The sequence below is a fragment of the Colletotrichum karsti genome (assembly GCF_011947395.1).
Source record: "Colletotrichum karsti strain CkLH20 chromosome Unknown Scaffold51, whole genome shotgun sequence".
NCBI lineage: Eukaryota > Fungi > Ascomycota > Sordariomycetes > Glomerellales > Glomerellaceae > Colletotrichum > Colletotrichum karsti.
Genome location: NW_024065951.1, coordinates 299,563 through 323,862, shown reverse-complemented (window position 1 = coordinate 323,862; position 24,300 = coordinate 299,563). Strand labels below are relative to the sequence as shown.

Genomic DNA, 24,300 nt, shown 5'->3' with positions numbered 1-24,300 from the left:
ATTCTTGGCGAAAACAAGTCTCCAGTCCAGTCCAGACCTACAACATCGCGTGTTTGAGAGAGACTCGGGTTCTCATCCCTGCCTGGCCAAAAACAAGCATCAAGTTATTCTAATAAGGGTACGAGCAAGCTTAAAAGGCGGTTCCATCATTCATCCCTGTGGAGTTCTTCTTGTCAAGAGACAAATCATGCGAGGCAAAAGTCAGAAATGTGCGGAGGCTGGTGCGGCTTGAGCGTCCGGGACCCCGGAAAAGTGTGCCCATCCACGGCCCAATTGAACAGTGTGTTGCATTAACTTTAAAGCTTGAAACGGCGCTGCGGACAGTTTTTGTGGCAAGATTGGTCAAGGTAATCCGACATAACCGAGCTTCGCGTGTGCCGTAGATCCGGGGCCATCCCGGTCTGCGGCACAATAAGCCTCGTTTGAGCTAATGATGTGACGGGATGATCAGGCATCTGAACAGGTGCCTGTTGCAGGATGAGGCTCCAGGGCTGTCATCTCGAGTCAAAAAACTCATCCTTAGTAGAGTTTCTGGTATTGACCAGTGCTGAGGCTCAGGTGACGCCGCCATCCGGAGTTTCAGGGTGTGACAGCAGTGACCGTGAGGTCGAGATGATATAAAGACTCAATGAGTTATTCGTCTTCTCAGGTCTTGTCTGTTCCCACTTTGAGCGTCTATTCGGATTACTCCTTGACCTACTAACTATTACTTTCTTTCCGTGCTGCGCGCGGCTCCTTTTGATCGAGCGAACTTTCATTAAGACCTGGAGTCACTCTCTCACTATTGTCTACTCGTGTAACATCCACACACATCAGTCATCATGAAGTTCTCCAGCGCCGCTCTGCTTGCTCTTGGCCTTCTGGCCGGCAACGTCGTTTCTGGTATGTTCTCGGATCCCTATTTCTCCGCAGTTTGTTTCTGTGGCTAACAACTCAAAACAGCCCCCACCCTCCAAACCAGCGACGTCGCCCTTCCGATCGAAGTCCGAGCCGAAGACTTCGCGGCAAACGATGCCGCCCACCTCGAGGCCCGAGCAAGGAAGAAGAAGGGCAACGCTCAGGTCAATGCTGCGGCCGCCAAGGGCAAGGGTGCCGCCGGCAAGGGAAAGGCCAACGCCAACGCCGCCGCCGCTGCGAAGAAGAAGAAGAACAACAACGGCGGAGCTGCTGCCGCTGCCAAGAAGAAGAACAACAACAACGCCGCTGCGAAGAAGAACAACAACAACAACGCGGCGAAGAAGAACAATAACAACAACGCTGCTAAGAAGAACAACAACAATAACAACGCCAAGAAGAACAACAACAACAACAACAACAACAACAATGCCAACGCAGGAAAGGGCAAGGGCAAGTCTCAAGCGGAATTCAACGGTCTGGCATGCACTGATGGCAAGGGTGCTGGTTCTTGCAACGCCAATGGACAATGCGCCGTCAACGGAAAGACCACGGCAATTGCTGGCCAGTGCGGCGTCGCGGCCAAGAAGGCCAACAAGCGTTTCGTCTCAGATTTCGCTCATGTTATCTAGATGAAGAGATCTTCTTTTTCTTGTTCCTTCTTTGGTTGTGTGGAGTCTCGGGGCTTGGGTGAATAGCGTACTTAGTTGATGACCTCATGAATAAGGGCTGGTGGCCTTGGAGTAACGCCGTTTCAAAATTTCCATAATGACAATGAAATATCAGTACATGTAAGATTGGTATGAAATGTCAGGAGTTATCATCTCATGTCGTCAAGCGTAAGTTTATCAAACCTCATAGTTTGGGCTTAAGCGATTCCAGTTTCATGCTAAATCTATGAATACGATCGAAAGCCAAACCTATGCCTGGTAATATGCAATTCTATCGTCCATATGTAACTACATTCACTACTATGTGTCATAAGAAATATGATCACAATACAAATAATAAAGAAGTTGCCTCCGCAGTTCTAATGCTTGCGCTATCTTCTGCGGTGCCATCACAACTCCTGAAATCTGGATCTTCGACTATCCGTAAAGACTCCCGCACGAAGCTTTTCGCGAGGCCAATTCTCGTCTGGTGCCAAGAGATCAAGAATGTAGGAAGTGACCGACAACAAGAGCAATCGTGGTGGGCGTGCTGCAAGTTGACGCCTCCTGAATCAACCAACTCCTGCCAGAATGCAACATCCCGCTGGTCGGCGATCTCCCGGATTTCCTGTGAGCCCTCAGCGTTCTTGAGTGCCACTGGTAGATCACGAGCCACGTCGTCTCTCCTGGTTGCGATAACTGAACCAATAATGAGTAACCAGTCTAACTCGGTACCTTTGAAGCCTCCCTCAATCAGAATGAGTGCGGCTCCAACGTGCCAATTTCTGGCAGCGGCTATCATGGGTTTGAGATGTGTTACTGCCTCACCAGGATTCGATGCGCTGCAGAGGCTCCCGACGCTCCTAACATCAGGCCCATATGGACTAGCACCTTGGCTGAGCAGAGAACGCAGCTCATTCTCGTCTCCTCGCTCTGCTGCAATTTCGATCGAGAATTTGGCGGCGTCGGGTGTCGAATCGTTGTTCGAATTGGGCAAACCCCAGAACTTATCCCATTGACGGAAGTAATCACCTCGCATGTTGGGGTGAATCAAATCCACGATGAGGCCGAAGATCTCCGCGTGGCCGTGGAAGAGAGCTTCTTCCACGGCTATATCGAAAACATCAATTTGAGGCCTCGGGTGTTCCCAAATCCGTAGCGGAGGTCTGATGTCATCCACTGGTAACGGGCCGTTCAGAAGGAGCTTTGCTGCTTCTGGCTGGTTATTGCAAACGGCCTCCATGATCAAAGGGAAATATTCTGATCGCGTCATTTGGCGACGGCCCCCGGACTCCATAAGGACCAAGAACGTTTCCAGATCTTGGTACTTGAGTGCAAGCTGGCAAAAGAATGGGTCGTAGTATTTCTTCCCCTTTTTACGCTTTCCTTGTGGTGTCTGGGTTGACTTGTCCCGTGACATATCAACCTCGTATTTCATGAGAAGAGCTGAGAGATTCTGGTTTCCACTCCGGATGGCGGCTTCCAAAAGTGACCCAAAAAGTGGTTTCCTCGTGAATGACTTTGAATTTCCTTTAGCAAGAGGGTCGTCGTGAATAGTTGGTCTAAAAGTGGATAACAACTTTGGTCCGAGTTTCAAAATCATGGACAGAATAGCGCCTTCGACATCCGGTTTCTTGAGGTATATCTTTGCAGTGAGGACAAGGCTTTCGAGCGACTCCTTGGTGATGATGGTTTTGGAAGCGAAGAGGAGAGACTGGATGTGAGGTTGAAAGATTGTCCAAATTCCGCATTCATCTATTAAAGATGATGGGCCAGGCTGCTGGTAGCGGACCGCATGGTGGCAGAGACCGCAAAGGTATGTGATTCTCTCAGCACCATCTGGATTCACGCCATCCTCTCTCATGATAATGTTGACGACTGAGTTGACGACAGAGGAAAAGCTTGAATTCCAGGGAATGTGACGCCATGGTTGTATCATGATGTAACGAGCCAAGAAGCTGATTGCGTTTTCTTCAGATGAGATTCTGCAGTTGTTGGAGACTGAGGACACCTTGCTGTATGCTCTTTGACGGAGAAGTGTGACTTCGTGGTTCTTGCGCATCTTTCGCAACAGCTTCGTACTGGATATGGCTCGCATCACTTCAGTTTCAAAAAGCTCTGTTTGTTGTTAGCGCTTTGAAACTTGTCATCTGAACAGAGTCGTAAGTTTCTTACTGCAAACTTGGATGAGCCGAACCGCGTCTCTAAGATTGGTGAGGCTTTGGTCATCGTATTTGACCGACGTGTTGATTATTTGACGGAAGCATTCGATCGGAAGACCAAGTAGTCCACTCGGCGTCTCTGGAGTCATGGTCGGGTCTGAAGTGGCGCTCTGCTTCATAGACATGAAGGAGCGAAAATTATAGGAAATTCGGAACAGATGCTGACGAGAAGCCGACGAAAGATGAGATGTTCAAGTTTTCTAAGAACCAATATTATGAAGAAAGTATTGACCTGATTATTTGATTCTGATTTCATTTATACTCGAAAGAAGCGATCACCCACAGCGTCGACTCATTCCACAGCCAATCGGCGACGAGAGTTGGCTGGTTCGTTCAATCCCTGCACTGAGGCCAAATTTCTCGCGGCGCAGCATCAAGACCCGCAAAGCTGCTGGACCTTATCGCAGATGCCAGATTTATATGCACAACATGTGGTTTCTTACTGCGTTGGCTTTGAATCGCTGAGATGCGCCAGCATACCCTCATTCCGTGAGGTCCAGACGTTGCCAACATTTGGAAGCGCTCGCAAAGTGTCGAGATTGTGGTTGCCGGTTTCAATCACCACACCAGAAAAGATTGCGTGGTCGAATCGCTTCACGATCTTGGTCCTCTCGTCCGTCGTCAGTTTTCCAATCAATTCCTCCCTGTCTTCGGCCTGAGAGGCAATCGTCAGCTCATGGAACATTCTCAGAGTCCACGCACGCGGTCGGTCAAGCGCACCTTGCTGCTGCCGAATTCAACGATGAACTTCTCGCCCATGATGGCCGCCGCAAAAGCTATGAGCTGAACGACAAATATCACTCGCATTGATTGAGGCTGATATGAACCCGTTTTCGAGGCGACTAACGGGTGGTGTTGAGGTGAGGTTGCGTGTCTTTTTTTTCCAGAGCGGCAAGCGATTACGTAGTGAGATCACCCCGTGGTACCATCCCCGAGAATTGACACCTTCCTAACTAGGATCGGCACTAGAACACCTCAACGAACACTTGAGTATCGCAGAGAGTGTTTTCAATCAGTAAATCATGAAAAAATGTTCTAGGGCCGTGAAATATGGCGCTTTGGCTCTCATTTGAGGGTTCGGATGGCCTTCGAATGACTCAATGCACGACATCTGTCATTGAGGCTGCAAGGACGAACTCATGAGAACAGCCAAACCTTCGTCATGGCTACCATCCCTGCCATGTGGATGCTTTCATAAAGTTCGTCTTGTCAGGCTGGGCGGTTGCCGGATATCATCAGATTAGGATGGTTGTCAAAATTGACAGCGGACGGCGCGAAACTTAAAGTGAGACCACGAGTCAAGATGATTATTACACTGTGGATGAGAGTGAGGAAATGAAAGATCCCGAATTCGATGGCTTTAATTGATCTGAAGCGAGGGGCATCCTGACAAGTAAACAGCCCGAAAGATTCATGCGGTAAGACCATCAACTGTCACTGTCCTCGTCCGGGTCGCTACGAGTATGTCAGTTTGAAGCTTTTCAACACAAGTTACGAATAATAGGTCAACGAATTTACAACATATCAATCGCGAGGCCTTCATTGCAAATGTCAAAACTTGCCATCCTAGCCTTCGGTTTTGTGGCTCTTAGTGACTAATTCCGAGCGTTGCGGAGTTTCGCAGGCCGACGGGAGCGCCACGTCATTGGGCAAAATCACTCAAAAGGCGCGAAAGACATTCACGCACAGGGACTTTTCGCCGGAGAAAGACTCTTTTCAACCGTGCATCGCGAACAGTCCAGAGCGCATCCAGTCAGATTGGTAAGCTCTGAGTATATATCGCTTCTCATTTCACTATTTCACTATCACGGAGATTGCTCACAGCCTGGAAACCCTCAGTCTCAACCCTTTGCCGACCGCAATTCGCCCACAATGTTCTACACCGAGGAGCAACTCGACCAATACTTCAACCACATCAACTACCCGCGGGAGCAACATGCGAAGGATCCGCTGCAACTTCTCACGGAAATACAGGCGCATCAACTCGCGAGGGTTCCTTTCGAGAGTTTAACGCTTCACTACTCGAAACACAGAATCATTTCTCTGGATCTCCAAGACCTCTTCCGCAAAGTTGTCGTCGAGGGTCATGGAGGATATTGCATGGAGATGAACGCCTTCCTGGGTGCAGTCCTGAAGAGCATGGGTTTCACCGTTCTCAGCGTCGGTGGGAGGATAAAGGGCGACGAACGATTTGGCGGATGGTAGGCTGTACACCGAGAACTTGTTCGATGATGATGACTCACACATAGCAGGTCGCATATGCTCAACCTCATCACTATTGACGGCCAGCGATACATGGTAGACGTTGGCTTCGGTAAGGGAGCAGCCATGATTCCGGTGCCCTTGAAGAAAGACGGTGGTCACGAATTCACCACCATTGCGCCTCTGAGAGGCAAGTTGGTCTATGAGAAGCTGGATCAGCACACCGACCCCGATCAGCGCATGTGGGTGTACTATTCCACAGACAGTGCCGACGGCCCGCTCAAGCAGCGCAACTGCTTCACCGAGTTGGAGTTCTTCCCCGAGGACTTTGAGGTGATGAATCTCTCCACCATGAGCAAGCCGACGAGCTACTTTGTCAAGACCGTTCTGGCTATGAGAACGATTCTCGACCCCGAGACCAGGAAAGCTATCGGAACTATTGTGTTGCACAAGGACGAGGTGAAGCGGAAGATCGGTGACCAACTTGAGCTTCTTGAGACTCTCAAGACCGAGGCAGAGAGAGTGGCGGCTTTAGAAAAGTACTTCTACATCAAGCTGAGGCCTGAAGAGCAGAAGGCCATCAAGGGACTACCAACAGAGCTGCTGGGAAATTGAAAGGTTCAATGTTACGATCTAGACCAGAAACCATAAAGCACTGACAGCATGGTAGGGCGCTTATTATAGACAATTATACCACAACATGTTGCAAAAGTCGGCAGGTCGCAGTGGTATCTACTTCATCTCAGCAGTCTCTGCGTGCGAGCCCTCAATGTTCTTCTCATGCAACCTGTTCTCAAGGTCGCGCGCATGATGCCGCCGACTTGTCTTGCCTGCAACAAACCAATCATTGCTGCTGAAAAGCTCGTTCATTTCTTCCAAAGGTCGGCCCTTCGTCTCGGGGAGAAGCGCCCAGAAGAAGATGGCGTTGGAGATGTTGCATACGATGAACAGAAAGTAAAACTTGTACCCGACAGATTCCATAGCCTCCGGGGTAACTTGGCCCTGCGTAATGGTTAGAAGCTGCTCGAGAACAAGAGCGAAGTGCTTTTCACTTACAATCATAGTGTTGAAGGCGAATGACACCATGGTAGTAATGCTGACACCCTTGGCGCGTGTTCGCGTGTCGAATACCTCGGCGCAAATGATCCACGACAACGGCCCGCATGTCGAACTGAAGCTGAAGTTATACAGCCAAGTGACGACAATGAAGCCCCACTGTGCGCTGAGGTTGGTGGACTCGCCAGGAGGAAACTTGGCCAGGAGAATTGCGGCAATGATAAAGGTCAGGGAGTTGAAGACGTTGCCGCCGATAAGAGGCCAACGACGGCCAAGTCTGTCAACTAATAGCATGGCACATATCTGAGCCAGAATGGCTAGTCCATTGCTGATTCCTTGATATTTCAACGTATCGTCGGTAGCGATTCCAATTTGCTCAAAGATACGAGGAGAGTAGTACTGAGGATTTCGTTAGGAGTGTGTTTGTTCTAGAGGTGGGTTTAGGCAGACCTGGATGGCGGAAACGCCAGTCATCTGAACTGATGCTTGAACGGCGCAGCAGAGAAACAAACGCCGGAAGGAACTCTTGGATCGGAAAAGCTCCATGTAGGACTTCGCTTCGTTGTGGTGCTCGTGAGAGATAGCAGCCTTGATTTGCTCATATTCGGCCCGAACGAAAGGGTCGTCGACATTGTGGTTGGAATGCAGTCGTGCAAGCGTCTTCAACATGTCTTCGTCTCTTCCCTTATCACCGAGCCATCTATATTCACAGTTAGCTGGTTTCTACTAGAGCAGAGAATGGGCTACTTGCCTGGGGCTTTCAGGGAACAGGAAGGTCAAAGCAGCTAGAAGAATGGCAGGAACGTTTTGTATAGCCAGAGGTACACGCCACTGAGCACTTGTCGTAGTGAGATTGACGAAGCAACCCCATCCAACCCAGGTCGCAACAAACGCTCCAATTCCGATCATGAGTTGCTGCAAAGCAGTGACAGTCCCACGGATGCTTGGGTGGGCCAGCTCAGCCTGGTAAAGAGGCACGATCATGCATAGAGCTCCAACACCGATTCCAGAGATGAACCGGCCCGTCCACATCATATGGATATCCCGGGCTCCTGTCTGAAGACCTCCCCCGAGCAAGAAGAACAGAGCTCCAGTGACGATGGTACCTCGTCGGCCGATGCGGTCACCAAGAGGGCCGGCGGCTCCGGCACCGAAGAAGGCCCCAGCTGTGAACATGGACACAACCAGTCCTTCGGTAGAAGTGTTCGGATCAAATGCATCTTTGAAAGTGTTTGATGCTACAACTGCGGCGATAACACCAAGGTCATAACCGAAAAGAAAGGCGCCGAGGGATGCAAAGACTCCCACGAGCCACTGGTAAACTTTTGGAGAAAGAAGTGCCATTTTGGACGAAGAATCCGCCGACGTCTGAAACGAGAGAGCTCAAATCGATACCCGCCTCTTGATATCGAACGCCGTCAATAACTCGCATCTCCTCTTATACGGCTGCCGATCCGGGGAAACATGGCCAGCATGTCGCTGTGGGGCAGTGCTCCGTCTCCGCAATTTCGGTCGCTTCGGTGAGCCGACAGCCCGGGGACGCTTCTGGTTCGCGCGGCTCTGAGTACGGGTCTTGGTACCCTGCTTGGCTCGCAATAGTGACGCAAACGGCCAAGAGCTGGCGGATTCGCGTCTTGGACGAAACCTTGCAGTACCTAGACCACCTGACAAATCAGACCACGGTGAATTGGAAGAGATGGAGGCTTGGGGAGGCTTCAGATGGGTTCAGTGCGCGACTTGACGTCGATACTTTCCTCATGGGATCTCTCGGCCGGGATGTCACCCGATCTCACGGCCCCTGTCTGCGCGACGCGGTGGATCGGGCGTTGAATGAAAGGCATCTGGCAACAGCAGCGCCAATCCGGATGAAGTATATTGCCAAGAACCTGAAAGTTTGCTGAGTTGTCGGGCTCATGTCGGCTCTCTGGAACAAGAACCGAGACTATTTTGTAACTCGTAGGCAGCAATGCAGCTAGACAGATGTTGAATACGAACCGTGTTAGCCGGCCGTCACCGGCGTCATGCCGGCCGACGCTTCTCCGGGATCCACTTTATCGGCCTTCTAGTCCGGCCCAAGATTTCGGTTCCTCTGCATAAGCAGGCCGGGAAAAACATGGCAGCCTGTTAAAGAAAAACGTGACCTCGTGTCACCAAATGCCCCGCACGCGTTGGGAATTGTTTCGGAAGTCCAAAACGCGTCCAGCGGTACTATGTAACAGTTGCATGTCACGCGTAAACAAGCCAACCGACACGCCGGCAATCTTGCCATTGACATACTTCGCATCCTTCGTTTTATTCTAAGTTTATCCATTTACAATGGCCTCTACTGAGCCTGAGACTGCTCCGGTCGACGAACGGTCAGCACGCAAAAGGAGAAAGATCCGGAAGGGTACTACCAGCTGTTGGGAATGTAGGACGTTCCATTTCCTCGATTATCAAGATTTTGGTCATGTTCTAACAGCACGTACGTAGGCAAAAGACGTAAAGTTCGATGCCAATTCGCGTCCCAGTCCCACGAAATCTGCGAAGGCTGTCAACGCCGCGGCACGGCTTGCCTGACCCAAGACTACGACAATGTGGGCAACGACGAGATCACTGTCGATAAACATAAGGACACGGAGGAGAAGCTCAAAAGAGCGGAAGAGTTGCTCGAGGTGTTTACGAAAGTTGCATCTCGCTTGACCCCAGCAGTAGAGCATCAGTCATTAGAGTCGCGGGCCGCGTCACCGCCTGGAATCCAGGGAGAAAGTCACGGACGACAGCACCATCTGTCTAATTCAGTATCTCCAAGTGCTGCTTCTTCAACTAGGATTCAAGTGTTCGACAGCCTTCTGGTAGGCTTCTTCCACTCCTCACTTCCACAGCCTACCTGACAAAACGAGTAGGTCGACGAAGGCGTCTGCCTACCTGACGATGCCGTTCACGGCGTCTCAGCAACGACTTCATACCGGCACATCGACCTAGGCCAGCAGCTTTACGCTACTTTACCTCCTCAAAGCGATGCAGAATTGATCATATCCTCAGGAAACACGGCCGCGTTCCTGCAGTTCTTCACCCTTCCCTACCGGACTCTCTTCAGTGGCAACTTGCGGTCAGCTTCTTCACTTTCTACATTTCCTAGTCCAGCAAGTCACCCGGTTCTTCTGGCAAGAACTCTGTTGTACCTCGCAAACGGTCTTCAGAATCTACACCCGTCTACGTCCAAAGCTCGTCAACTACGGCTCGGTCGCCCAGCAACTGAGTTAATGAAGGAATATCTTGAAGCCGCTTCCCTGGTCACGAGCAATGATCAGCTCCTTAATTCTCTAGAGGGTCTCGAGTGTCTCCTGCTCGAGGCAGCCTATCACACCAATGCCGGGGACCTCCGTCGCGCCTGGCTTGTTATCAAACGAGCCGTTGCCCACGCACAACTCATAGGACTCCACCGTGGTCACCCCGCGAATCCCGTTGTTCTCGATCCAGAGACGCAAACATCGCCTTCCATCATGTGGCACAGAATCGTCAGCGAGGATAGGTACCTGGCTCTCATGCTAGGCTTGCCTCCTGACACATCTGCTCGAGCTGTGCCTGCGAACATGTCCCTGGCCGCCGGGGAGTGCCCAAGCGAGTATCTCGAACGAATACACGCCCAAGCAATGGGGCTCATCGCAGCCAGAAATGTCGAAGACGACGCTTCTGGCGACATTCTCGCCACGCAAGAGATTGATCAGATGCTACAGCAAGCTGCGCGTAGCATGCCTGACAACTGGTGGCTCCTACCGACGGCAAAGAGGCGAAGCGAATCCAGCAACATCGGGAACGTCGAGAGCCTTGAGAATGTTCTCCGAATACTCCTCCAGATCACCCACTTCAACCTCTTGGTATTATTGCATCTTCCGCAAATGCTGCGTCGCGTGAGCGTACACTCTCAGAGCTATAGCAAAGACGCCTGCGTGAACGCAAGCCGGGAACTCCTCGGCCGCTACGTCAAGTTCCGATGCATGAACCAGATCTCCTTCTGTTGTACCGGCATTGACTTCGCTGCGTTCACTGCCTGTTTGGCTCTACTTTTGGCTCATCTCGAACGGACGTGTCGAGGGTCTGATGTGGCAGACTTCCTCGGCCACCAACGGCTGAGCGATCGTGCCACGATCGAGGAGGTGGTTGACCTGATGTTGGAAGTCAATGGTTCCAGCTGCGATGAGCTGTTAGCCCAGACTGCTTTCATCTTGAGGTCCTTTCTGGACATTGAGGGTGATGCTGCCGCCGATGTAACCGCATCTGCTGGGCAAACAGTGAACAGTGAGGGATACGAAAGCCAACTTGGCAAGCGTTGCTTGCGGCTGAATATTCCCTTCTTTGGGGCTCTTGTTATCACGCATCGTGGTATTCATCAAGATTCTGCAAACTTATCAGCGGTAAACTCTACTTCGAGAACGGATTGTCACCGTATTGTACACGATCCGCAGACTCAGCGAGACCAATCCTGGGACACAACATTCAATACCTTCCCGCATAACATCCTTTCATCTGAACAGATCTCTCAGCTCACAGCTTACGATACTAATCTGAGAGATGAAGCTGAAGATCTGGCGCTTCAAACTGATCATGGTACTCTTTTCAATCAATTACCATGCGTAGGAGATGGAATCATCGAGGGAACAACCAGCGGAATGTCCTGGGGGGTTGACGAGTTCACTGTCAGGTTTTGAACCATTCTATGTCTTTCATTGAGTCCATCGATACTTGACATAGAGAGTAACTGCTCTCGCTGAGAGGTACTCATAGGCTTTCAGACTTGAATAATCACGATCTTGTCGCATTCATGAACTCACAATGCACCAGCTCATGGTTAGGAGGATAACTCTTAGCCCATCCGAGTAACTCTAGTCTTCAGAAAGGGACACTTCCTGACTTTGTTCACCTATCCAGATTGCTGACTCCCGCTAATGTAAGTCGTGTTTGCCGTCTTCCATAGTTCTTCAAAAATCAGCGAAATGCAGAAGGTACGACAAGTTAATTAAGCAAGAGTCAACAGGTAATAATTATTCATCGAGACTGCGAGTAACTCCTTCAACGTATCTTGAGCCTCAGCGACATACTTCAAGTTCATTTAGACAATACGTATCAGATACTTTGATAAATTGCGTTCTTTGCGTCTCAGTCCATCATCGTGCGTTGAATACCATCCGCGTCAGAAGACCCGATTCAGTCAGCCAGTCCCGAGACACTTCACCAACTTCTCGCACCGCCGGCATCTTGGCTTCCAACTGCATTCTCGGTCTAATCAACTGCAAAGCATAAAAGAAAGATTTCAACAGCCTCCAGGCTACAACTTACTCTCTCCAACAAAACCCGAAGTAGAGACCGAGAACGAGAACAGCCAGCCCTGTAAACTCAGCCTTCGCGCCCCAAAGTCGTAAATATCGGGTTCAGTCCATTGATTGGCGCCTTGCATTGATGCTTGAATTAAGCCCATGCCTGGATGCACGCCCCAGATGATCCGATCAGGACACTTTAAACAGGCCAAGCAGCTGCATCCCACAAAGGCGGGCAAACCATACCATGACTCGACCCCGCGTCCGCCCGCCTCCTCTTTCCCTTTTCTCAAACGCGAAGAAATGCCCCCAAGAAATGATCTTCACGTCACGTCGCAGCAGGTCTCGTCTCAAATAACCGCCAAGGCCGTACGCACACGTATGATCTGCGCCCGACAGCTCGCTGGCTCGCCAACTCCTGCCTCCTCCCACCCCCGCCCTCGTGTCGCACTAACGTATGCTTATAATAGTCTAAACCGCACTCACCCTTGATCCCGTCCCGATTGAAGGCCCTCGTTGGAACCTTCAGCGTATGGTTCGCGCAAGTCCTCGGCGCAATCTGCCGTGTCCTTCTGATACTGAGCCTAATGCTTACCGACGATATGAAGATCTTGATAACCGTCTAGTCATGGTGGCTGACGGGTGAGACGAGAAGCCGAGTGTCGACTCAGAAGCTTCACGCATAGGCCGTCCCCGGGTAGCCTCGTCGTGTTAATTTGTCAAAGACTCCAGCAGTGGCAAAATCCAAGGCCGAGGAGCCGGTTAGAGTAGGGCGCGCGCGCGCGATGATCAAGCTCTCGTCCCATGGCTGTAGCCTCAATTTGGTTACGGGCACCATGGGGATCCCTTCCCTCGCGCCCTTGGCCTCGAGCTACCGAGGAAGTGTCAGTGATCAAGGTCAGCGTTAAGGTTAATCCCTATTTTTCGGAGAGACTAATCTGAACTGCCGAACTTGGAAAGACTTTGGAGAAACCGAATCACGTCGTCAAAAGCCGTTGTGGGATTAGACGAAATTACTTCATGATTATGAGATATTCATAAGTTGTTTGTTAAGCCATTAACTGAGGTATTAAGACAGCTTAATCGAATCTGACGGGTGTCACGGGAAACCGAATCTTTGAGCTTCCGATTGCATGGCGGCCACATGAACCGCCGTATAGTTCGCCTCGCTAGCTCGAAAGGATGATTCCAACGATAGCGGTGCCGACAGCAGCGACCTCTTGATCGTGGTTTCCGTCGACCAGGGCCATGCCCCCTTGGACGGGGAACTCAGACACTTTAGAGTTACAAGGTTGACATTCACGTTATTCTGGTTTCAGCAATTCAAGCATATCTCGAGCCAGGCTATCCCTTGACCCGGGGAACGTTATCAATCAGAATCACTCTCGCACTTGTCCAACAGCACTGTGACCTGCCAAGAGAGTCTTTTAGCATCGAGGACCATGTGCCTCCTGGTCCCAGGCACGCCGTAATGCCGTTGATAAGACGGGCACGGGGAGGCTGAAGTCAAGACCGGCGCTTGGCACATCATGTGGCCTCTCGATGTCCGAGTGAAAGTCCCGGTCGCTCGGATCAAGCGTGGAATCATCATCAGTCCAACGGTCATCCAAAGACGTTCTGGAAAATCGAGCACACAATTCACCAGACCCGGTTGGACCTGCACGGCCGCCGCGGGCGAGCGAACACCTTCTTCCTGAACAGAGTCGCGCGCCCACGCGGAGACTCCGTTAAACTCGGAACCTTCCAAGGACAAGCGCGACTGCGATATCAATGACGAAGACCACCTTAAGCTCTAGACTAACTCTAGACCAACCTTGACGGGAACCTAATCCCGTATAGCCTTTCGTAATTACGAACCGAACCGAACTCTTTTGCGTGCGTGTGTTTCCGTGCGTTCGATTGCGTGTTTCTCCAGACGGAAACTCTCATCGAAACAAGGTATTGGTGTTCGCGCAACTCAAGACCTGTTTAAGGCCTGATCATTTTTTCCTTGCTCAGTAGCCCAAAAGCCTAATGAACCACCAGCCGTGACAACCGCAAGGTTAACCTCAAAAACTCTCTCAGCCTCCATCTTCGGCTCGCTCGCACCGAATAGCCCCCTCCGTCGACCTCGAGGTGGGAAACCTGTGCCGAGCAACGGTCGTCTCAGAAGACTCAATTCCCGTCCCATCTGATGACGCAAAAAAAGGCAAAACCCATCAACCACCTTAATTCGTTTTAGCTTTTCTTCCCAAGTCGGGTTCTGCACTGGTCTTTTCTTTACAAGGCGCACTCCCCCCTCCATCCCACACTCCCGGTTGGTTCCCCCTGCAGCCAACGACCTGCGACGCAAAGCTGCACACACCAGCAGGAGACACGACGTCCGCACGCGAACTGTCTCGTCTATACATGCCCTCTATATTTAGCCTCTCGCCCTGGGTCCTTTGAGGATTTCCGGCTTCGCGAATTCATGCCGTTTGGGCAACTTGCGCGGCACTCTAAAAGATCACCCGCATCGACATGGGATGCCATCCCAGCATTTTGGGTTTTTCAGAACACCAGAACAGAACAGACCAGACCTACCTACTCCTTTGTACCCATCACCATGGTCGCAAGGGGTGTGGACGTAGATTGGGGGCCGCGCGGAACGAAGAACCTTACCAAGCGTGAAAGAAGGAGAGTGTCTCCACGCCGTGGACTTCACGGTGTCACGAAAACTCCGAGGGACAGATTGAATTAGATGCGTTTGGCGCCGAGCATCTCGGCCCCAAAGAGCGATAGGGACTGAAGATCTCCTGCCCCCCTCCCTCCCCTGCGTCTGCAGTCCATCCAGTCCCCTTGAACCAACCGACGGGTTGTACATAGTAGAAACTAGCGCAATGAGAGTACTGCCAGCCGGGACTGGACATTGGAGACGCGCGTAACAAAGTGACGAGTCCGGCGCCGTCCTGGGGCCATCATCGAGCCACCTGAGGCCCCACCCCCACCGGCCCGTAACCAGAGCCCGGCGCCGGGCTCCGCACCGACCGAGAATGCGTGCTGCCTCCGCCAACCGCTGGACTAAGGGGATATCGAAGGGCACGCATTGGTTCGCCCTTGGGACATGTCACATCTTGGCACACATAAATCGCTTACGACCGCCTGGTGAGAGTGGATGAGATTGAGGAAAAAAGTACCCATGTGCCCACTAAATCGGATTTTCCGGTGCTCCAGCTCAGCTGGCTACCGCTTGCTATGTCTGATCTCAAACCACCCCTATGTAGCCAAGACATCGTCCCCCCCAGAGATCACGGCTCAAGTGGGCGAGAAATCTCTAATTTGGAAATAGTCGCATCGGAGGTTGTTTATTTTCCCCTGCTAGAGGCCTGCTAGAGGCCTGCTAGAGGAGGATTTTAATGTTCGCTTCCACGTGGTTTAAACCATTCCTGGATAGGAGTTGAGTGAGGCTGTGCAAAACGCGCAGCTATCTCCCCGTCGTTTCCTCGCGTCGCCGTCCGCTTCATTTCGGTTGTTGCTTCTAGCTATTCGCATCTCCGAATCTCACATTCTCCGTACAGCGGACATGGCGTCGAAACGGACATCTGTAAAGACCATCTTCTTGCCCCGACATCACTCGATAGTGTGTGGGAAATGGGACCACGTCGGAAGCAGGACCCGACCTGGACCACACAGGGGGGCAAGCAGACTCGAAACGAACTGCGATCCCATCAACCGGGCCACCAAGCCTTTTCGACGACCCTCGGCTCAACTTTCCCTCTGGGCCTCTTTGGCTTTCTGATCCATGCTGTCAAGATCTCACGCTTCTTTAGCGGAGCACGCACCGCACCGCAAACCGCAGACCTCTTGAACACGTCCACTGTCACATCTCACCAGGGCCCAGGGAACGACGGAAACACTTAGATTGCCATGTCGACGCCCTCTTGGACCTGTAATCAACGGGCCCTGCCATGGCTTGCGTGTCCCAGGCTGGCGTCCCGCCGGGGATGCGACTCGTCAGCCTGTGCGCGCGCCTGTGAAGCTGCTGCTTCATTCAACCACTCCTCCTCCCATACCGTTTACCGAAAGGAAGCGGTACAAGGGCCGGTTGGCTGTGGGATTTTTTTCGGGGGCCGTGACGGAGGAGAGCAGCTCTTTACGGCTTCGACCGCTCGCCTTTTCTTCGCTTCCAGTGCTCGTTGCGGCTCCCAATCTCCACAGTATTTCCTTATGCAGTAAGAAATACGGCAGCGTGCCGTTCAAGGGGTTTCATTCTGATGATACGTTAGCCACTCTCGCTTGAGGAGATGGAAGAAAAAAAGACGAAGTTGGCAACGCATGTACTAGATAGGGCCAACGAAGCGCATCGCTGACTTTCGATGTCACATCACCGAACTGGGTTGGCTGGCGCCGGTTTGTACCGATTGCGAACTGCAACGCGAGAGTTCCGTCACGAAAGCGATGACAGGTGTGTATCTACGGGCGACAGGTTCCCATATTTTCGGGCGAAGCTTTGAATAGACTCATCCGTCAATGGCGATGAAACCGCACATCAGAGACTTGGCATTCTCAATCCCGTTGGGGAAGTCGTTCAATTGGAATTGGAGGGAGGGAGCAAGTTACGAGGTTCTTGGCCCGGCGTCTAGCAAGCACGAAGTGTGTCTATCACAAACCAGCGCCCAGTCGACGCCAGTCGACGACTCGTCGAACAAAATACCAAGAAACGAACAACGAACCAGCCCCCGAGAACTCCCCTGGAATGTTTCCAACACTGACAATGCTGCAACGCAAAAGGCGAACTCTTCCTTGGCAGGCCCAATGGAGAGAGGCCATCACCACCAACAGGAATAGCAACAATGAGGTTAAATCCACTCTTCTCCCCCTTCTCAGAGGGCAACATTTCGCGACGGACCATGCCCGCCAAGCCTCCTTTATTTTCGAAATCTCTCCTAATCCTTCCCTCCAAACGCCGTCCGTCCCGCGCCATTCGGCCCGCCAAGACAACCCAAATCCCTCCCCCCTCACAATCTGAAGCAAGTTTACCCTGCCCGCCCCCTTGCCGATCCCCGCCCAACTCAAAACGCAAACGAGGCAAGCTTTGACGAAAGAAAACGCTCTGGCGGGCGTGCCAATCCGCCGGCCGACCGTCGTTGGGTAGGCAGCGCGTGGCAGCGAGCGAGCCCCGGCGGGGGGGGCAAAAGCCAAGTTCTCTCTTACCTGTAGCCAATTGATTAAAAAACAGGACCCAGGGGAAGGAATTGACGATTGACGCTCACTCACTCCAGGTCTCAGGAGGGCGAGCGCAGGCGAAGAGAGAGAGAGAGATCCACGGCGGCTAGCGCACCTTGCCCACGGAATGCGACGGTGGACAAAGCTGCCAGCTCGGCTTGAGTTGCGCATTCTCTCAAACAAGCTAACGACACGAGACTTGGCTCCGTCCAGACTTCTGGGTCTCTCTCGCGTCGTCCTGCAGTTTTTGGAGTGTGTCTGTCAAGATGCCCCAAGATGCGAAATACTGGGGACGTCTTAAAGACCACCAAAAAAGAAGTTGATGATCATGGCAACTGGGGATTTTTTTTCTTCGTGCGCTTGAAACGGCGCTTGTAGGCACGGAACCCTTGAGTCGTACGCCTCATCACCGAGTAGCTTTGGGCGTCGGGGCCTTGCGAGACGATGTCTTGATGGAGTTGTCTGCCCGGGCATCCAATCCGCTTTCTTTACATCGTGACGGGTTTACTTGGGAATATGTCGAGATGACCGTGATGGAATCACGCCCTTGTGTCTAAGTGATACTTGGCAGGAAGGCCTTGCTATTCATGGCTCTACTGAGGCGTCATCGGGGGTCTGATCGCCTGCAGAGCTGGTGAACGGCAGATCCATTTAGCGCTGTGATTATGCAGACAGCTTCAGGCGGTGGCTCAGGGCGGTAATTTTGGAGATTACGTGTATATTGAGCATGAAGATAGATGAAGGATTTTATGTGGACTGACAATCACCTAGGCTTCTAACTCTTTGGAGATTTGTACATGATGAGTGTCGCTGAAATCAACCATCTCGCTCAGCTAATGGAACATTGCTGGGCAAGCCGTTGCAGTGAATATCCAGTCGATGAACAGCACATATTCTACGGTTCAACTTCAGTACACAATACATACACGTAGTGAAGAGGGGGCTTCTATTGTGTGTGCTGTAGCCTCCAGTTGCTTCTGAAGCTGCTTCCCCTGGAGGCAGAATCACGTCGCCAGGGGCAAACGAACACTGTAACTGCAATATTTAAGAGCAAGATACATATCAAGAATTATTTCAATATACTGATAATATGGCAATGATGTTCCAACTCATAAGCTCATCTTAAAAAAAAGAGTTGTACGGAGAACAGGAAGCAAATCGTCGTTTGGCGCAAACACAACTTCAGTGCGCTGGTATTGCTGTGCAATGCTTCCATGTCCATGACCCTCAACCACTCACTAATACCCTGCAGATGTTACAGCCACTCCTAGCCTAACATTTGACAATCAAGATCCCTTCAGACCATCCTCAGCACTCCTATCAACCAAAACTTCACAACTGTACGAAGCTCTCCTGTGAATGCAGAATACCCAATCGTCTTAATCCTATCACAACACCACACTTCAACAAAGTAATACGTTGTCTCCTCGTGTCAAACAAAGTAGCCGCTACAACTAGTCGTTACAGCTCATCACCATCCTAGCGCTCGAGTAATGCCAGTACTATGTATGTCCACCTAACGCACGACCACCAACATCTTACGTCGGAACACCTCCACACGCACAATACAAGCATCGGCAAAACCTCCCAAACACAGGATAAACAATACGCCAGCGGCCCCAACTCCGCGGCACGCTAGCCGGAGACCACCCGCCGAAACCTGCCTACGGGCTGCTGCTGGCCCAGTCTGCAACGTGCTACGGCTGCATGGCATGGCATGGCATGAGCCCGCTCAGACCAATCAACCGAGAAACCAACTCGCGGCACTCCGTCTTGAAACCCACGAGATCCTGCCTGCCCCCCTTTGATAATTGCTGCACTTCACACACGACGAAAAGATCGGCAAAAATGGGGGAGAGTAGGAGGAGAATGGCCAGGGGGTTTTGTCAGCAGCGATCGCGTGTGCCGTCGAGTCCGTGTAGTGGACTGATGTGATGAATGCTTGCGTCGGCCGAAAATGTGCCAATTGCTGGAGGTGGCCCATCTCAAGTCCGATGGGATATGGAACCGAGCCCCTGATATGTGAGACGGACGGAATACCGCAAAAGCGTCTTCTCCGCGGGCATCACTCCAGACTCAGTGTATGATATCAAGTAGCTATGATGGTCTCCGTCACAAACTTCGACTTATGCTGTTTATGTCCGCAGTCGTAAAGAGCAGTCCATTGACGGTACCCAGAATGCAGCGGGAGTAGATCTGCCAAAGAACAATAAAATCATCAACTATACATGCCAAACCCTCAAGGACCCCGGAATATGCGTAAAAATAAGGTCCGCTGCGCCTCCCCGAGACACAATCCAAACCACACCGCATACCTGCCAGCGGGACCTTGGATGATGGACGGACAGCAACCTCGAACAAGAACAGGCATCACTTACTCTCACCCAGCACGCTCTCACAGTTAACGAAGGGGGAAAGGAAAAGAGAGAGAGAATCAAGCTTCCCGACTGACACAGCCAGAGTGGATCAGGTTCGAACCCCTTGACATGGAAGCTGCGCACCTGGAACACGATGTATTCGTACGCTCTCTTTTTTTACAGATGCCTTTGTCATCAACGATATACTGCCGCACGTTCGTCCACAAACGTCTTACTCAGCGGGGGTGAGGTAGGTACGTTCCCACACACGTTTCTCCATCACCGTTCACTACCTATGCAGCAGAAAAGATACACGCTGACGGAAAGACAACGCCGTTCCGATCCAACAAGCAACATCCTACCATCAACCTCCCCATATCCATCTTCATCCCACATCCAAACGACGATCACTGATGCCATACCGCACACAGAAAAAAAAGAACTCCTTCTTTTTCTTAACACCCCAAGCGTTGATCATCCAAATCCTTAAAATCGGATCTTCGCCGAGGGGGGGACATGGAGGCAAAAAAAGGACCAAACTTTACATGCAAGATAGACCAGACCACACACATGCCCGCAGATCTCCCCCATAAGATCCCTATTGTAAGGTACTTAGTCTGGCGCATACGACATGCTCGTATCAAAACTAGAACCCAACCTCGAGCAAAAAAGAAACAGCTGAAAAAAATCCCGTCCAAAACCAAAAGAGAGCCCCAATGTGCTCCTAAAAAACGGTCACACAACTAAGCCGCCCATATCCCTGCCTTTTGCCTGCCGCCGCCGAACGGTCGTTCATCCATCGCAGTAGCCCCACAAAGCAAAATTCCCACACTTATCCATCCTATCCCCTTTTTCCCACACGTCCCTTTTCTTATTCTTTCCCACATTCGATGTGGGAAAATGGTCTCTTGTCTCCTCTGTATGGACCGTACGCAGTAATCCGTATCAAACCTTTTTTCTCAAGAAAAAAAATGTCCGCAGCTCGATACGACTGTCTACCTCGGCGCTTCATCATTTGCGGAGATATTTCCTCTCTGCTTTTTTAGAATTAGTACACCTACCTTACCTGATTAGAGTCAAATCCTCACCAGAACCGTTACACGACCTCACCTCCCAATCCACCCATCCACACCTAGACCCTCGAACGAGAGCCCGTTTCATCCACGCGTCTATCGGCAGTCGTCGTCGGTACACTACGCCGCCCAACCTCACCTTACCTCGCCTTACCTAAGCTCTCCTACCAAAACGGTACCTCCACACGGCGGCCGCGCGCCCATCTCGTCCCTCGGCCACCGAACCAGCATTGGCATTCTGCATCCCAAGCCCAATCCAAACCATCTTGCTTGCTTGCACCAACAAGAGACCGGGGTGGATGCCGACATCATCCTCCCCCTTGACATGTTCCCCCCAGGCCAAAAATTCGTCTCATAGGTCCAACCCTGCCGTTGCACGCGCGGTTGATGCTTAACGCGACCCTTTTTCTCTCTAAAAACCTAAACCGCGATCGACGTGCGTGGGCATGCTCCGCCTGTCAGTTCGCCTCGGTTTCCGCTTCGTTTTGAGGTCTTTTTATTTCTCTGTTCGCGGTGGGTTCCTATCGAAACCGGTCTGCAACGTTGGTACCTTAGTTGGCTAGGAAACATATCACCAAGACGCAACAGAAAACGTGATGTTAAGTTAATGCCAGTCTATTTCGCTCGGTATTTTCCGGCGTCGAGGCAGTGATTCTGTGGAAGCTATGTACGGGTAAAAAGTAATGACTGTAAAACGCGCGCAAGACTACTGGTGATGGAATACCCCTTCCCCCCCTGATTTTCTGTCCATGATGCAAGTCCAAGTGTCCCCGTGCAAACAAAAAAACAAAGACCGATTTCGTGATCGGTGATTCCGATGATTCCCCTGATGGAGACCGCCCAAAGCGGCTGGTCTAAACGACTCCCGTACGCCGTGGCGATGCAGTAAAATAACAAATCAGGCTAATATAACAATGCAATGGTGCGTCCAAGACGCTTGGCTTCTCATACTGCGACGTCCGCTAGATGCAGAACTTGCGATCCAGCAGAGACAGCGCCTTGGCGTCGTGGCTCATGCCCGCGGGACGGTCCATCGGCGGCGGCAGGCCGGCGATGGCACCTCCTGTTCTCGGGGAGCTGTTGGCGCTGTTGACGCCGTTGGGGTTGGCGCTGCTGGGCTCCGAGTTGGAGGGGGTGGGGTGCAGCAGGAGGGCCGACAGGCTGGCCTTATTCGCCGGTGCGGCCGTGACGCCGTTCGTGTCCGAGTGAGTGCTCCTAGGCGGCGAGACGGAGAGCGTCCTGTTGGGAGGAGTGTGGGTGATGGGGTGGCTGGTGGAGGGGGGACCAGAAACGGCGTTGACTCCTGGCAGGGGCCCTTGAGAGCCGCGAGCACCCTGCATTCTCGGGTCGATCAGGACAGCCTGGGCTGCTTGGGCCTGCAGGTGCGAGATGCGAGGAGACTCGGAGGCGCGCGGGGCCTGGATCTGAGCGAGGCGAGGAGACTGGTGCTGAGGAGCGTAAGGCGCCAGAGGCTTCTGCACCGCTGGTGGAGGCAGGGGCGCTCTGTCGTGGTAGGGAGAGAGGTGGTGAACCGGCGGTGCGTGGGAGTAGTGGGCAGCCGGGGGAGGCGCGTGAGAGACCTGAGGAGGCGGCAGGTGGTGTTGAGGCGGTTGTTGAGGAGGGTAGGGAGATGTGGTGTAGTGGCTGTAGGGAGGTGTAGCCACGGGCGAAGGAGGCCATGAGTAGCCGGGCTGCTGTTGGGCGTACTGAGGAGGGTAAGGCTGAGGAGCCATCTGTTGTTGGGGATGTTGCTGGATGAAAGGCGGCTGGGCCATCATAGGACCTCTCGTCAGAGCAGGTGTAGGGTTGCTGTCGTGGAGGCTCGATTCGGGGTACATGCCCTTCATGGGGGTGATGTGCCTGAGAGAAGGATCGGTGCTCGGTTGCTGGAGCTCCTGTTGGCCGTGTTGCGGTCTGGAGTAGTAAGAGATGAGGTGGAGGTGCTGGCCAGTCGAGGTGGTGATGCTGAATGACTGCTTCATCAAACCGTCCGCCTTGTATCTGTAGCCCTCGGGCTCGCCATCCTCCTGGTCCTCGTCGCTACCGCGGCCGGAGTCGGGAGTCTTTCCTGCACCGCGTCTGCCACCGCCGAAGCCGCTGCCACGCTTGCCCTCCATCTCGCGGTAGGTAAGGAAGCTTCCCGATACCCTGCTGGCGCTCCAGGACTTTCCGTCTGTCCACCTCCTCATGCCTGCTTCCCTCTCGTCCCAAACAAAAACCGAGCCGGATCGGATGGACTGGCGTTCCTTTTCTGATAACCTGCGCTGGACGCGAGGGAGGAGGCCGAGTCTGCAAGCCTCGAAGAGCTTGATAGCGTCTGCGGGTGTCCGCACAAAGCCGTGGTATGTTTCCATTGTGATGAAGTGTTGTGAAGGTGAAGTGAAGAAAAGAAAATAAGGCTACCAAGAACCTTCGATGATGGGAGGTGATGGCTGGAGGGAACCTTTTAAGACGAGAGATTGTCCGAAAGTAACCTTCCGGTGGTCCTCCACGGCGGCCCCACTGGGTTCGTTTGGGGCAGGGATAGTTCGAATTGGAATCGGCACAAGTTGCCCTTGAGCCAAAATGATCCCTGACAAGGTGCGCCTTATGGGAGCACCGGGTAATCCGCGGGCAGAGAACAGAGTTAAGCCGTTGCTATGGTTAAAACCCTTTTGTCCCGAGGAAAAAGGTGTCGTCCGTCACGCCAAGAGATTGTCAAGGCAGGTTCAAAGTGAGACGTCTCGTCGGGTTGGTCGACGGCCCAAGCTTGCCGTCTGGTGATCGCTTTGGGAAGCGTTTGCAGCGGTGGTGAGGTGGGCGCCGCGGATGAGTTGCCGACAAACAGCTTCGTGGAGAAACGGAGGTTGCGTAGGCTAGATGACGCAAAGCGAGGTGGGTTAGCTCCTCAGGTTCGGTTCGGCGTGTGAGGGCGAAGACGAGGCTCTCGACGATAGGACGAAGGTGTTTCGCGGGTGGTGATGAGAGGTGATGACAGAAGCTTATTCACAGCACGACAAAGAGATGGGTTGAGGCGCATTGAGTCGCACGTCAAGCTTCGAAAGGGTGGATCTCGACGAAGGGAATGGGATGTTGAAGATGGTGAAGAGCGCTTGCAGCAGGCTTGCGAGACGTGCCGGGTATGAGTCGAAGCTGTCTGACTGGGCTGGAGCAGCACCTGTACCATATATATCCTGATACAACACGCGCAAGCCCACACTAGCAGTCGCACCCCCCAGGCAGGCCAAGCTTTTACCGACAGGGGAGTCTGGGTAAGGGAGGGTACCAGGGTAGACAGGAGGGGCAGGGGGAAGAAGAAGGGCGTGTGCGAATAGGGGCGTGTGAAGACGAAGGGGGAGGAGGAGGAGGAGAAGGGGGGGCGTGGC

General features: G+C 52.4%; 6 protein-coding genes across 6 annotated transcripts; 3 read left to right on the top strand and 3 right to left on the bottom strand.

Annotated features, from left to right (window-relative positions):
• Nucleotides 1-821: 821 nt before the first annotated feature.
• Nucleotides 822-1,526, top strand: CkaCkLH20_11839 (uncharacterized protein; the record flags this gene model as incomplete). Its single annotated transcript, XM_038894553.1, has 2 exons — nt 822-882; nt 943-1,526. The coding sequence occupies 2 exons, from the start codon at nt 822-824 to the stop codon at nt 1,524-1,526; spliced, it is 645 nt and encodes a 214-aa protein (XP_038740198.1).
• Nucleotides 1,527-4,205: 2,679 nt separating this feature from the next.
• CkaCkLH20_11838 (serine endopeptidase) lies at nt 4,206-4,573 on the bottom strand (the record flags this gene model as incomplete). The annotated part of the gene is made up of 2 exons (XM_038894552.1): nt 4,206-4,421; nt 4,469-4,573. The coding sequence occupies 2 exons, from the start codon at nt 4,571-4,573 to the stop codon at nt 4,206-4,208; spliced, it is 321 nt and encodes a 106-aa protein (XP_038740197.1).
• Nucleotides 4,574-5,638: 1,065 nt separating this feature from the next.
• On the top strand, nt 5,639-6,583 carry CkaCkLH20_11837 (arylamine n-acetyltransferase 1; the record flags this gene model as incomplete). Its single annotated transcript, XM_038894551.1, has 2 exons — nt 5,639-5,967; nt 6,019-6,583. The coding sequence occupies 2 exons, from the start codon at nt 5,639-5,641 to the stop codon at nt 6,581-6,583; spliced, it is 894 nt and encodes a 297-aa protein (XP_038740196.1).
• Nucleotides 6,584-6,700: 117 nt separating this feature from the next.
• Nucleotides 6,701-8,368, bottom strand: CkaCkLH20_11836 (uncharacterized protein; the record flags this gene model as incomplete). The annotated part of the gene is made up of 5 exons (XM_038894550.1): nt 6,701-6,755; nt 6,810-6,970; nt 7,025-7,423; nt 7,475-7,724; nt 7,917-8,368. The coding sequence occupies 5 exons, from the start codon at nt 8,366-8,368 to the stop codon at nt 6,701-6,703; spliced, it is 1,317 nt and encodes a 438-aa protein (XP_038740195.1).
• Nucleotides 8,369-10,269: 1,901 nt separating this feature from the next.
• On the top strand, nt 10,270-11,522 carry CkaCkLH20_11835 (C6 zinc finger domain-containing protein; the record flags this gene model as incomplete). The annotated part of the gene is made up of 3 exons (XM_038894549.1): nt 10,270-11,059; nt 11,117-11,305; nt 11,473-11,522. 3 exons carry the CDS (start codon nt 10,270-10,272, stop codon nt 11,520-11,522), a joined length of 1,029 nt encoding a protein of 342 aa, XP_038740194.1.
• Nucleotides 11,523-21,897: 10,375 nt separating this feature from the next.
• On the bottom strand, nt 21,898-23,289 carry CkaCkLH20_11834 (uncharacterized protein; the record flags this gene model as incomplete). Its single annotated transcript, XM_038894548.1, has 1 exon — nt 21,898-23,289. The coding sequence occupies one exon, from the start codon at nt 23,287-23,289 to the stop codon at nt 21,898-21,900; it is 1,392 nt and encodes a 463-aa protein (XP_038740193.1).
• Nucleotides 23,290-24,300: the final 1,011 nt, after the last annotated feature.